We start from the raw sequence: 13,142 nt of genomic DNA on the forward strand, positions 1-13,142 counted from the left end.
GATATGCGTGGACAAATTCACCGGATCGGGTTATGTAAATGATGATGGATGATAACATATCGAGATATATCAAGACTAGAGATCTTGCTCCCGAGAAAACCTGGAGCTGATATGCAAACACGAAGATAACCACGTGAATGAGTGCCAGAAGGATTTCTGACATAGTCACTCCGATGCTAAAGTCAACAGGTGAGTGAAGAAAACCAATGTAACAAAGAGAAAATGATGCGCCAATTGTGTACGAAAATCTAGAGAGTAAATGATAAGGACAACATATATGTGAATCAATGAATCTCTTAATGTTTAAACAAACCTGATATTTATAGAAAGAAAATTAGTGATGACTTTATTTCAGTGCTCATTTACTAATCGTGTCAAGATAGTTTTCATACTCTACGTTCTGTCACCAACTTATCGGACACACCAAACTATCACTTTCGTCTTGTCAATCAATGTGATTCTGACACTATTGATTAACAGTGCACTCGAGTGAGTTGTTACTATCGAGGTAACTCGGGTAGAGAATCCTGAACCATCACCCCGTTTCTGGCAGTCCTGGGAAATAATGTCTCGGGCAGTCATTTTTTTGGCTATTATCGAACCGATCCAAAGCTTACCATGATCTAATCCATGATCCGAGATAATCCAGTACTCAAGACACGTGCCTTTCATGGAGTACGCAATTTTAAAATCAAAATTCATCATTGTTCATCAAACCATCAACGAACGTATGATAAATTTTTAGACTTTTACAACACGAATCGTGGGTGTCCGTCCATGTCACTAATACAATATGTCACATTAGATGATTCGATTGACTAAGTATATCATACTATATTAAATTTACGATCATTTTAGACTCAATGGAAATCATCTTGTTGCTCTACTCTATGAAACAAATATGATGCTCTCTTTATTTTTACAAAACAACACTTTCCCAAAATTTCACAGAAACGCGCTTTTTGAAGTTGTCCGTCCTATAATGGACACAAATGGGCAGTTCGTAAAATAAAACGAAGACGTAGAGATATCGCACAATTCTGCATTGGCTGTGGTTGAGCAGAATCCACCACAAGCTCCATACTTTTCACCTGCGCTGGATTCTGTGAAGTATGCTACCATGTTCTTCCCTTCAGTCATTTGGATTTTCGAGTAAGTAAGTGAATAATGAGATTTTACTCTAGTTTTCCGTTTTATCGGGAGTAGCGTATGGTTTCATAAGAAATGAACGAGTTTTTGTGTGTTGGTGCCGACACGAGATTAGGTTGAAAATCGAGGAAATAATCCAGAGCCCTGTTTGTGTTGTTCAAGAACTGCGGAATCCTTCGTGGTTTTCTTGAAAAATATCGAGCTTTTTATTATATTTAATATTTAAATATGGATACTTTTCTTAAGACTCACAACAAGCTTGACTTTCTTCAACCAATTCATGGGTTCACGGAGAAATTTAGTACCTATACATCTTTGAAACCTCAGAAACTCGAAACTAAGTTTGTTTCCAAGAAATCCAGTGTGAAATTCGGCAAAAAAAATTGTGTGAAAGCCAGTTCTAGTACCCTTTTGGAGCTTGTGCCTGAGACCAAGAAGGAAAATCTTGATTTTGAACTTCCCATGTATGACCCTTCGAAAGGCCTAGTGGTGGATCTGGCAGTTGTAGGTGGAGGTCCAGCAGGACTCGCGGTGGCGCAGCAAGTTTCAGAGGCTGGCCTGTCGGTTTGCTCAATTGATCCTTCTCCCAAAATGATTTGGCCTAATAATTATGGTGTTTGGGTGGATGAATTTGAGGCCATGGATTTGTTGGATTGCCTCGACACAACTTGGTCTGGTGCTGTTGTGTACATTAACAACAAGACACGTAAAGATCTTGATCGGCCATATGGAAGGGTTAACCGGAAACAGCTGAAATCGAAAATGATGCTGAAATGTGTTTTAAACGGTGTTAAATTTCATCAAGCTAAGGTTATCAAAGTAATTCACGAGGAATCCAAATCATTGTTGATATGCAATGATGGTGTTATTATTCAGGCTGCCGTGGTTCTAGATGCGACTGGTTTTTCCCGATCTCTCGTTCAGTATGACAAACCGTACAACCCTGGCTATCAAGTAGCTTATGGAATTTTAGCTGAAGTGGAAGAGCATCCATTTGATATAAATAATATGGTTTTCATGGATTGGCGAGACTCGCATCTCAACAATAATAAAGATTTGAAGGAAAGGAATAGAAATATCCCTACTTTTCTATATGCTATGCCCTTTTCTTCACAAAAAATATTCTTGGAAGAAACATCCCTTGTTGCTCGTCCAGGAGTACCAATGAAGGATATTCAAGAACGCATGGTGGCTCGGTTAAACCATTTAGGTATAAAAGTGACTGGCATTGAAGAAGATGAACATTGTGTAATTCCAATGGGGGGTCCCCTTCCCGTCTTACCTCAGAGAGTAGTGGGCATTGGAGGTACGGCCGGGATGGTGCACCCTTCAACTGGCTACATGGTAGCAAGAACTCTAGCGGCTGCTCCAGTCGTTGCCAATGCCATTGTTCAATATCTCAATTCAGATCGAAACCTTCTTGGTAATGAATTATCTGCAGAGGTTTGGAAAGACTTGTGGCCAATAGATAGGAGACGCCAAAGGGAATTCTTTTGTTTCGGTATGGATATTCTGCTGAAGCTTGATTTGCTTGCCACCAGAAGGTTCTTCAGCGCCTTTTTCGACTTGGAACCACGTTACTGGCACGGATTCTTATCGTCCAGGTTGTTTCTTCCGGAGCTCGCACTCTTTGGTATATCCCTTTTCGCACGTGCCTCGAATTCGTCTAGGTTAGAGATTATGGCCAAGGGCACTGTTCCTCTGGTAAATATGATCAACAACTTGATACAAGATAAAGATTGAAACCTGCTGTATGAATCTTCTTGTTTGTTGTTGACCTTGTTAGCAAATGCATCAACTGCTATTGTCGATATTTTTTCGGTTTGTGCCTGCTTTACTCACTTTTAAGAGAGGGATAAATCTGTATTATAGATTTCAATTTTGTGGATTAAATTAAATTGACTTCTGCATCTGTACTTTTATTAACACATAGCAGGGACAGATGAAGTTGCTTGCTTGGATCATGCTAGCATGAGGGGCATTGCTCTTACTTAGGTTCCAAGGGCCTGTTTCATTTCTGGTCATGTGGTTCACATATTCAGATAGGATCAAGCATAAATACCCATGACTAGGTTTAAATTTTCCGAGCAGCAAAGACTCTAAAGAAAAAATAAACAATCTTATAATTTTATCGTAGCTGTTACTCCATAAAATATTTCAGACATCATTAAATTATCCTATTTATTTATTAAGCGAGTTTGGTGGGGATTTGAGTCAAGTTTTATCCTAACTAGTATTTAACCCGTGTGATATACGGGATGATATTATTAAAAATTAGTGAAAAATGAATAGAAATTAAAATTAAAAAAATAATATAATTATAAAAATAAAAATAAAACTATTTTTTCGTTAACCTTCTTAAATACAGCGTATGTCGATTAATTTTTTTGGTTGATAATCATTATCATATATCAAAATTTTAGATTGTGTTATCCTCAGACAGTGACATAATGCTTATGTTGTTTAGTTTATTAGTGTCGATCATCAACCTTAATACAATTTAATTTCGTCTAATAACTTTTTTAAAAATTATGTAATTTCGTCTAAATCCACATTCACAAACAATTTTGTGACATGACACGTGTTTGACACATTTGAATGATAACAATAATTGTCTCATAAATATCTTTATCCAAATAGATTGTGATTTTATCTACAAAATCACTTCATAATATACACAATAGCCTATTATTTCGAAAAAAAATGAAACATGTGATTATTAGTAAATTATGTATATATCAGAAAAGTTATTTTATTAACATTTACTATTTGTATTTCAAAATAATGTCAATAAATTTTATATGATGTCTTCTAATAAGATACATATTTTCTTGGGAAATTTTGGTAAATAACACTCAACAACATCATATTTAAAAAACTATCACTCACTTTTAAAATGTTCATTCTACCCTCATTTTTAATATTTTCAAATCTTTTTTTTTTCTTCTTTTAACCCTAAACTAATGTTTTCTTCCTTTGGACTACTCATTTGTTCTTCTTCTTTTGCCTATGGTATCTGCTCTAAGCTTTGCCAGAGATCGAAAGAACAGGCTCAGGAGTTCTTCCGCATTTGAAATTATTTAGTTACTTGTTTTACATTTTAGTTATTTGTAAGTGAGTTTTTAATTATTTGTTTTACATTCCATGGATTCCATGGTTTAGTTATTTGTTCCATGGTTAAATTATTTGTTTTACATTCCATAGATTCCATGGTTTAGTTATTTGTTCCATGGATAAGAAATTATGAAATTAAACATAGTGTGAAATAAGCTAAAAATGATTTAGGACGACCGAATGGCGACTGGGAGCGACCGAATGATGATTGAGTGATATAACAAAAACAAAGTAAGCAAATTCGTGTTTTATATCTTATTTACTATATTATGGTACATTTTCATGGATAAGAAATTACGATATTAAACATAATATGAAATAAGGCAAAAATGACCGAGGACGACTGAGAGCGACCGAATGACGACTGAGTTATATAGTAAAAAACAGTGAGCAAATTCATGTTTTATATGCTACTTCATATATTATGATATATTTTTATGAATAAGAGATTATAAAATGAAAAATAGTGTGAAATAAGCTAAAAAGCGATTGAGGGCGACCGAATAACGATGGAGTGATATGGTAAAAACAAAGTGAGCAAATTCGTATTTTATATCCTATTTACTATTTTATGGTATGTTTTCATGTATAAGAAATCACGAAATTAAACATAGTATGAAATAAGGCAAAAATGACTGGTGGTGACCGAATGACGACTGGGAGCGACCGAATGGAGACTGAGTTATATAGTAAAAAATATTGATCAAGTTCATGTTTTATAAGCTACTTAATATATTATGATATATTTTTATGGATAATAGTTTATAAAATGAAAAATAGTGTGAAATAAGCTAAAAAGCGATTGAGGGCGACCGAATGACGATTGAGTGATATGATCTAAACAAAGTGAGCAAATTCGTGTTTTATATCTTATTTACTATATTACGGTACATTTTCATGGATAAAAAATTACGAAATTAAAGATAATGTGAAATAAGACAAAAATGACTGAGGACGACCGAATGGCGACTGAGGTATATAGTAAAAAATAGTGAGCAAGTTCATATTTTATATGCTACTTAATATATTATGATATATTTTTATGGATAAGAGAATCAAATGAAAAATAATGTGAAATAAGCTAAAAAAAATATTTTCTAGTACATCAAGTGGTTCTATTAGATCACATTCAGTCGCTCTCAGTCGTTCTTTGTATTATGACTTTATTTTTATATTTTACACTATCACTCCATTATACTATACTAAAATAGATTAAATAGACCCCAAACGTGAAATTGCTCGTATTTTCTATTATAAGAATCATATATCACTCAGTCGCTCCTTGAATTATTTTACGTCACTTTTATATTTTATACTCACACGATTATAATATACTATAATATATTAAATAGTCCACAAAACATTAATTTGATCACCTTTTATAGATTGAATAGTACAAAATATCTTCGATTCGTTCATACTAAATCATTAATGTTCAATTACATTTAAAAAAAAAACATCCAACCTTTCACTTCAAAACAATATTTTCTAGTACATCAAGTGGTTTTACGAGTACATTTTGTCTTATAATGTCCAACATCATTGCATAAGCTGCATTTCTTTTTTTGTTGTTGTCCAAACTCTCCAATAGATGGTCTTCTTCATTTATTTGGTCTATCCCGTTTTGGCTTCGTTTTGGCTTGAAGTTTGGAGGTAGTATTTCCAAATTAGAAATATAATCGGGAATCTTTCAATCTCTTGAATGAGGCACGGGGTAAATGGTACCCGAGTAGGCTTGACGCCACATATGCACAAGCTAATGCGTGTTTACATGGAAGTTTATCACATTGAAACACACAACAACTGCAAGAGTAGGTGGAGAAATCATTCTTCAACTCTCCATTAAAGTTAATCAAAATCTGGATGATCGTCATTTCTATACAAAATAAGCAATAAAGATGTCATAAAAATTAAATGATTTGACATATAATCGGATGACATAACATATCAAAGTAGATGACTGAAAACAGAATTGAGCGAATGAAAGTAGAATTAGGCAACTGAAACCATAATGTTTGGGCGATTGAACAATTAAGAATGAAATATATGAAAAATTATATTTACGATATATACATTGTAATAAAAACCAGTAAATCAATAAAAAATTGAGATGCCATTAGAACTTACACCTGATTTAAACTCTTTGACAATGTTGAGAAAAATTGAAACTTTTTTAGGAAAACAAATGACTACAATATTCTCTTGCTTAATGTAGAGCAAGAAAAAAAATTGAAGAAAAGACCAATGAGTGAAGGATGAAGAAAAGAAGAATCGTTGTGAGAAGGATGAGAAGAATGGAGGGAACAAGAACCTATTTCATTTCTCCCCTTTCTGTTTTGTTAGCTTCTTTTGTTTTTAATTAATTAATTATTTTTTAAGTGGATGTTATTTATCAAATTTTGAATTCTAAAAGGTTAATATTTAAAATTAAAATTTTCTTAGGGTTAGATTTTAAAGTGCCCCTATTTTCTTTCGAATTGGTTTAATCATTTCCATTACAGGAGATTTTATATTATCATGTATCCGTAAATTTTGTAATATAGATGAAATTATTATATTAATAATATGTAATAATTTAAACTTTGTACAAATAGAAGAATAATATTTTTTTACTTTTTGATCATGAAAGACATATTTCAAACTTAATGTCTTGTTGTTCTCGTTATTTCCATAAGTAGGTAGTTCATAACAACGAATAAATCTAAAGTTAAACGAATATTACATCTTGGAATGATCCAACTCATATATGGTGCTGAAAAGAAGAGTCGTTTCAAAATCCAATTTTGGAGTAGATAAAACAGTACAATAAAGTTTAGTTTCAATTTGAGTAAAAAAAAAAACAAAAAAAAACATATAATATATAAATTACATTTGAATTAATATAATAATTAATTAAATTCAATTTTGAATTAAATAAATTGATATGATCAATACAAACAATAATTGAAGTAATAATTTACTCAATTCACAACGAACATTAAGACATTCTAACAACCGAACAAAACTTATGCTTTCGTTCACTCTTGTACGCCAATACATACTTACGATCCAGATGAAACATGGCTTTTGAATTATTATAGAAGAGTGTGGATCTACTGTGACTATTCCCATTCAAAGAGCAATTAAGACATTCAACAACCGAGCAATGATAAACTCGGCACAATTTTAGCCGAAGACGATAGTAATTTGCTGTCCGAGAGTGACCAATGTTTTTGGAGGCTTTCGATATGGCAATCTTGAATCTCTCTCTGTTTTTTATTTTAAAAAATGCATCAATCACATTGGCATATTCAATAATAGATTGAAACAACATTTGGTTGAAGAACAATAATTCAGTCCTCTAACCTGTGCAGTTGACCATAATGACTCAATTTCCAGTTAGCTCGAATTTCAAAGACGACTAGATGTGTTCTGGGGAGTGGCACTTTACATTCTTTAGAAAACTATATATGAAGCACCCCAACTCTCCAAAAGAAGTATATCAAGCACTAACTGGCCATAGGTACATCATCTTTTCCAATACAAGATAAAGAAAAAACTGAATTTGGAGACTGAAGGACAATCAAGATGAACTTCCCCAAATTCCACAACAGTGGAGTGCACAAAATGGAAAAATCCATATCTGATCGAAATCGGTATGACGGATCACCAAACACAGCGATATGTTACATGTAATTGTGTAATTTCACCGTTGTAAGTAACCTTCACGACCTGCCCTTTCTCCAGCCCATAGTAACGAGCTATTGCATCGTTCTGTGACATTCGTGGAAGCTGAAAATAAAAGGAACAAATGTTAATGGTGAACCAATACATAATTAGAAAAGGAAGACCAGCTGGTTGTGAAATAACAAAGCGCCGTTTTGGTCCAAAAGTACGTTGGACAAATTTTGCAACACGCATGCATCAATAAACATATATCAATTTCAAATCCAAGAGTTATCAATATGTTCTTAGAGATGAGGGACCAAGAATACAAGAGAATTATCATTTTTCACTGCATATCCCTGTTTGTTTTGCAATAAATGTGGGCGGCATAACATACTCATAGATGTGAGTACTCAACAATACATAATAGAGGAAAGTAATCCTGTAACTGTAAGAATATTAACAAATAAACAATCCACTCCATACATATAGAATACATTACAAATCAGTAAGATTGAACCTAACATTATCCAGTACCTTAAATACTAACCTGTTTTTCTTCTATGCTGTACTTCTTTAGCAGACTTTCTTTCTCTTCATCAGTCAGCACTTGATGTTTTGGCTTTAGTTCATGTTTAGTTATGTTGACGAGCAAGTTCAAAATCTAAAAAACATGGCAAAAATCAAAGGAAGTCAGATCTATAAAGGTCGAAGATGCTATACTGCTATTTATGTGAATCAATAGGATTACCACCACAAAATTATCGGAAAAAATGGTCTAAAGCAAAAGAAGTGTGTAAGCAAGAGAAAATGGAAAACAGGACATAGAAAGTACTTTATTAGATCCTTACGGATATTAAGTTTACAAAATTTACAAGTAAACTGCATTGAAGTTCAGGACCACTATATATAAAATAGACAATACATACATGTGAGCATTCAGCTTCCTATTTTGCAAAAAGAAATCAATTGTATCGACATGTCGGCAACAGCAACAGAAAAATTAACTTGTACCCAAACCATATAAATCAAAATCAGGGAAAGCAGACAAAATGCCAACAGCAAAGTTCACCTGGAAAATTTCGACTTTGCATGAAATAAGCTCCACTGCTTTTAAGGCCTGGCTTGTTATTTTATTCTGCACTACCAAGATCAGCCGATTCAACCTGTCTCTGCTAACAATCTCAGCCACAATGGCACGGATGACATTGACTTTAACTATGTTTGGAGCACAAAATAGAACCAGAGTCTGCCATGAAAACACAGCACACCTCAATAGATTCATACAATCGTCCTAAATCCTAATAATCTGTGCAAACTCACAACAGCTTTTTTGGAGAAAATTAACTCATTCAGCAAAAGTAAAACTTAGAATTAGTGACAGAAAGAGACTAGATGAGAAGACAAAAATGATCTGCATAAGAAAAGGCCAAGTTCTCATAGTAATGACCTAGGATTCACAGGTTTGTATACCGCAAGAGCCCATTGTAACTAGTTACAACCTTAGATCCCCATTATTTACTGGGTGCAATATAGCTTAAACAACCAAAACCCCTCCCGAACAAGCATCGCATGCACGTACAAGGGATGGAAGTTAAATATACAGATCGTTTGGGTTTTAACCCCAAGAATCTAAAGAAAGAAAACCAAGAAGAAACTAGATATGCATTGCAGAAGCTTAATTCAAGCTACTAGTAGTCCATTGGTGATTCGAATTTTTTCTTCCTCAAACACATGCGGGAACACAAAGCTCCAGAAATGCCAATATAAGAAAAAGAAAAACCAAAAAGATTAAAAAGCGAGCAAATTTTCTTTTGAAAAAGCAGCAACCTTCAGAGAAGGGTCATCCCGGTGGAGAGCAGAAATCCTCAATGCATCAACATCAGGCGCCTGCCCATGCCTATCCCGAAATTCTTGAAGAGAGAGCTCGATCTCAGAACTGGGCACTGCATACCCACGGTCTCTAAGCATTTCCAGCAGCGTTCTACGCGCCAAATAGTACCTATGGCTCTCGCTGCTGCCATTATCGACGAAGCTGCTGAGGCAATTCCCCAAGTTCTCTTCACAATCGTCATCCATTGCTGCTTACTGAAACTGAATTACGGCCTTTGGACTTCGTAGTGTAACTGGAGGGCCCGAGGTTTCAAATCCAGCCTCCTTATATTTTTTATAAATTTTATTTTCTTTATATTATTATTATTATTATTAATTATTATTTTCATTATTCAAATAAAAACGTAATAATAGTGATAATTGTATACGTATTGATAAAGCATGTGAGATAAATTAATAGCAACGATAATGTAAAAAATTATATTAATTTGTATCCAAATTATTTGATAAAAACTAAAGAAATCTAATAAAATTGAATATAAAAAATTAGAGTAGTTCTTTTGTGAGACGGTCTCATTAATCTTTATTTTTTAGACGGGTTAATACTTAATCCTACTGATATTCACAATAAAAAATAATTTTTTAGCATAAAAGTAATATTTTTTCATGGAAGATCCAAATAAGATATATGTTTCATAAAATACGATCCGTGAGACCGTCGCACACAAATTTTTGTAAAAATTTGAAGCTTAATTTTAATAAAAATAACCGAAATCCAAATAAAGCGATTTTATCGTCCTTTTCAAAAATTGAACTTCTAACATTATCTTACTACATATGATAAAGGCAAAAATTTGTATGAGACGGTCTCACGGGTCATATTTGTGAGACAGATATTTTATTTGGGTAATCCATGAAAAATTATTGTTTTTTATGCTAAGAATACTACTTTTTATTGTGAATATGGGTATGATTGACCCGTCTCACCGATTACTATCCGTGATACGGTCTCACATGAGACTCACTCTATGATAAAAGAGCAGTTATATTATATGAAGTCATTACAGAATTTTTACATTTGTCTAAACATGATCCATCTCTTCGAAGTATTTGCATTATCTTATAATTTTATAATAGTTTTTTTTCTTGATATTTAATTTTATCACATGTTATTTCAATTTCAAAAATTTACAACTTTTCAAATAAAAGTAAAAAAAAATAATCATTTTTTTAGTAGATTTTTGTGTGACGATTTCACAGAGGATTCAATTCTATCCATATTAAACATAAAAATTAATATTTTTTCATCGACGACTTCACAGAATTGACACTTGAAACACTGCTAGGAAAATTCTTTTGTTTTTTTTATGAAACACATATGTTGTGTGTACTAATAACAATTGATTAAATAACCTTGTCACATTAACAGTTGCAACTGATTATTATTGCTCGCCCAAACTCCAATAATACACATTAGAATGAATGGATTAAACTAGTCTCTTACACAGAAGGATAAACAAGAAATTGCATAGAAAACAAACACATCAAGTAAATTCATGTGCTATAGAAGAACTCAAGAGCAACAAAGCGAGCACCGAATCAACCCATTCTCGTTGCACTCGGGGCACCAAATCAATTTCCCTTCTTCCTCGTCGAAAACCTTCCGGCTACCGTAGCAATTCGGGCACGGAACAAACCTCACATCCCCACAAATCTTGCACACGAACCCCAAATCCATAACCGAAAAGCCTTCCAAAATCTTTGCCAACTCCCCTGACTCGTTAAGTTGCTTAATCTCCTCCACACTACCAATGTGCTTTCCCTTGACAAAAACTTGTGGCAAGCTCACTCCCTTCACTCCCAATGCATCCTGCAACTCATTCCTATATGACCGATCCATCGAAATGTCTCTCTCGTCCACACGCACTCGATAACCCCTCAAGATCACCCGAACCATGCAGCAATCCTCATAAGTCTTCCTGATGCCCCTCAAGCTAGTGTAATACAACACAATCCTATCGTCAGAAACTAACGAAGGGCAAGAATCCTTCCTATCTTGAAACACCAAAGGACTGTTCTTTTCACACTCCGAAAACTCGACATTTTTGGGCTTCGGAATGCATTTGTATTTTTGACATCCTTGTTGTCTACCTAGCAATGCCTTGCGATAACTCGACGCCACGTTAGACTCCATTTTGGCGAGTAATGATTCCTCGGATAGATACTTCCACAAAGGCCTAGACATTGGCTGCTCAACAAACTCACTGCAGTCAATCTCTCTTTTACAAGGCTTCTTGGGGGATTCAACCATGTGAAAACTGAACTCATCCTCATCAAGCCCTTTCATAAGCTCCCAAGTGTTGATAACTGAGACTGGGGATAAAGGGTCCTCGGAACCGCCAAGATCGTTGGGCATTTTTGTCTGCACGGTCCCATCATTTTTGAAACTAGAATTCGGCAGCACAAGAGAACCATAGGTGGTGGAGGTGAGGGAGACCAAGTGATTGGAGTCCCCTTTCCTCACAGGTGGATGATAAATCAAGGGGGCGGCAACAGAGAGAGTTCTTGGAACCGGATTAACAAAAGGGTCCGAAAATGAGCTACTAGGAGACAGCAACTGCGGATTACAATGTGAACAAGATGAACATTTTGCCGAGGGATCCCTGTCTTGAGTCACAAAATTAGCAGGACAAGAAGCCGAGCATCCCATGACGACAAGGGTAAAGATTTGGAAAAATATATATCTATATATAAACAAATGGGATCAAGAACATTGATCTTCTTCTCTTGTCTCCAATATTCAGCTCTGTTTTTTACCTTTATCTTTGCATTGTTTAATATGGTGTGAATTCATGGAGGGGCTGTTATTTGTCAGTGCTGGTGGGGTTTTGGTGGGATGGGTTGGAGGGGACAAGTAAATAGGAATTAAATGCAGGTTTAAAGTTGGAAAGGTGCCAACTTTACGAGAGGAAAGTCATGGAGAACGCGGTACTAGCTAGATTGGTGCTGCTGCGCTGGTTTTGGGAAATTTAACGCTTGCTTGAAGAGGTCTCGTGATTTGCTTGTTAACAATCTATGTTCATACGTTAATCTTGGCAAGTTTTGAAAGATCATAACAGGGGACAGAATTTGCTGCGGTTTCCCTGGTTAACCTGATATACAAATTATAATGTTATTCTGAAAATTTATTTAGGGTACGATGAATCAAAAAACAAAAGCAAAACTATGGAAATTTTTTTTAAAAAAAAACTTTTAAAAATGTTCATTGAATTATATTTTAAAAAATGATCATAAATTATTACAAAGATATCACCAAATTACATCAACTCCCGTCAGTCTTTTCACTACTTTTAAACTAAAATTAAAGGTATTTAATGAAGAGTTTCGAATTATTTAAAACC

The 13,142-nt window shown here is 34.3% G+C and overlaps 3 protein-coding genes across 3 annotated transcripts; 1 reads left to right on the plus strand and 2 right to left on the minus strand.

Moving 5' to 3' along the window:
* The first annotated feature begins 1,151 nt into the window (after positions 1 to 1,151).
* On the plus strand, positions 1,152 to 3,059 carry LOC140818414 (lycopene beta cyclase, chloroplastic/chromoplastic-like). The gene has a single exon (XM_073178355.1). The coding sequence runs from the start codon at positions 1,378 to 1,380 to the stop codon at positions 2,890 to 2,892; it is 1,515 nt and encodes a 504-aa protein (XP_073034456.1). The 5' UTR covers positions 1,152 to 1,377; the 3' UTR covers positions 2,893 to 3,059.
* A 4,582-nt stretch (positions 3,060 to 7,641) lies between these two features.
* LOC140818753 (DNA-directed RNA polymerase V subunit 5A) lies at positions 7,642 to 10,034 on the minus strand. Its single transcript, XM_073178802.1, has 4 exons — positions 9,739 to 10,034; positions 8,981 to 9,157; positions 8,459 to 8,572; positions 7,642 to 8,034 (listed from the first exon to the last, which is right to left on the minus strand). The coding sequence occupies exons 1-4, from the start codon at positions 9,985 to 9,987 to the stop codon at positions 7,909 to 7,911; spliced, it is 666 nt and encodes a 221-aa protein (XP_073034903.1). The 5' UTR covers positions 9,988 to 10,034; the 3' UTR covers positions 7,642 to 7,908.
* Positions 10,035 to 11,164: 1,130 nt separating this feature from the next.
* LOC140818286 (uncharacterized protein At5g39865-like) lies at positions 11,165 to 12,743 on the minus strand. Its single transcript, XM_073178208.1, has one exon. It carries the CDS (start codon positions 12,449 to 12,451, stop codon positions 11,315 to 11,317), a length of 1,137 nt encoding a protein of 378 aa, XP_073034309.1. The 5' UTR covers positions 12,452 to 12,743; the 3' UTR covers positions 11,165 to 11,314.
* Between the last annotated feature and the right edge of the window lie 399 nt (positions 12,744 to 13,142).

The sequence above is a fragment of the Primulina eburnea genome, chromosome 17, assembly GCF_022965805.1.
Source record: "Primulina eburnea isolate SZY01 chromosome 17, ASM2296580v1, whole genome shotgun sequence".
NCBI classification, from domain to species: domain Eukaryota; kingdom Viridiplantae; phylum Streptophyta; class Magnoliopsida; order Lamiales; family Gesneriaceae; genus Primulina; species Primulina eburnea.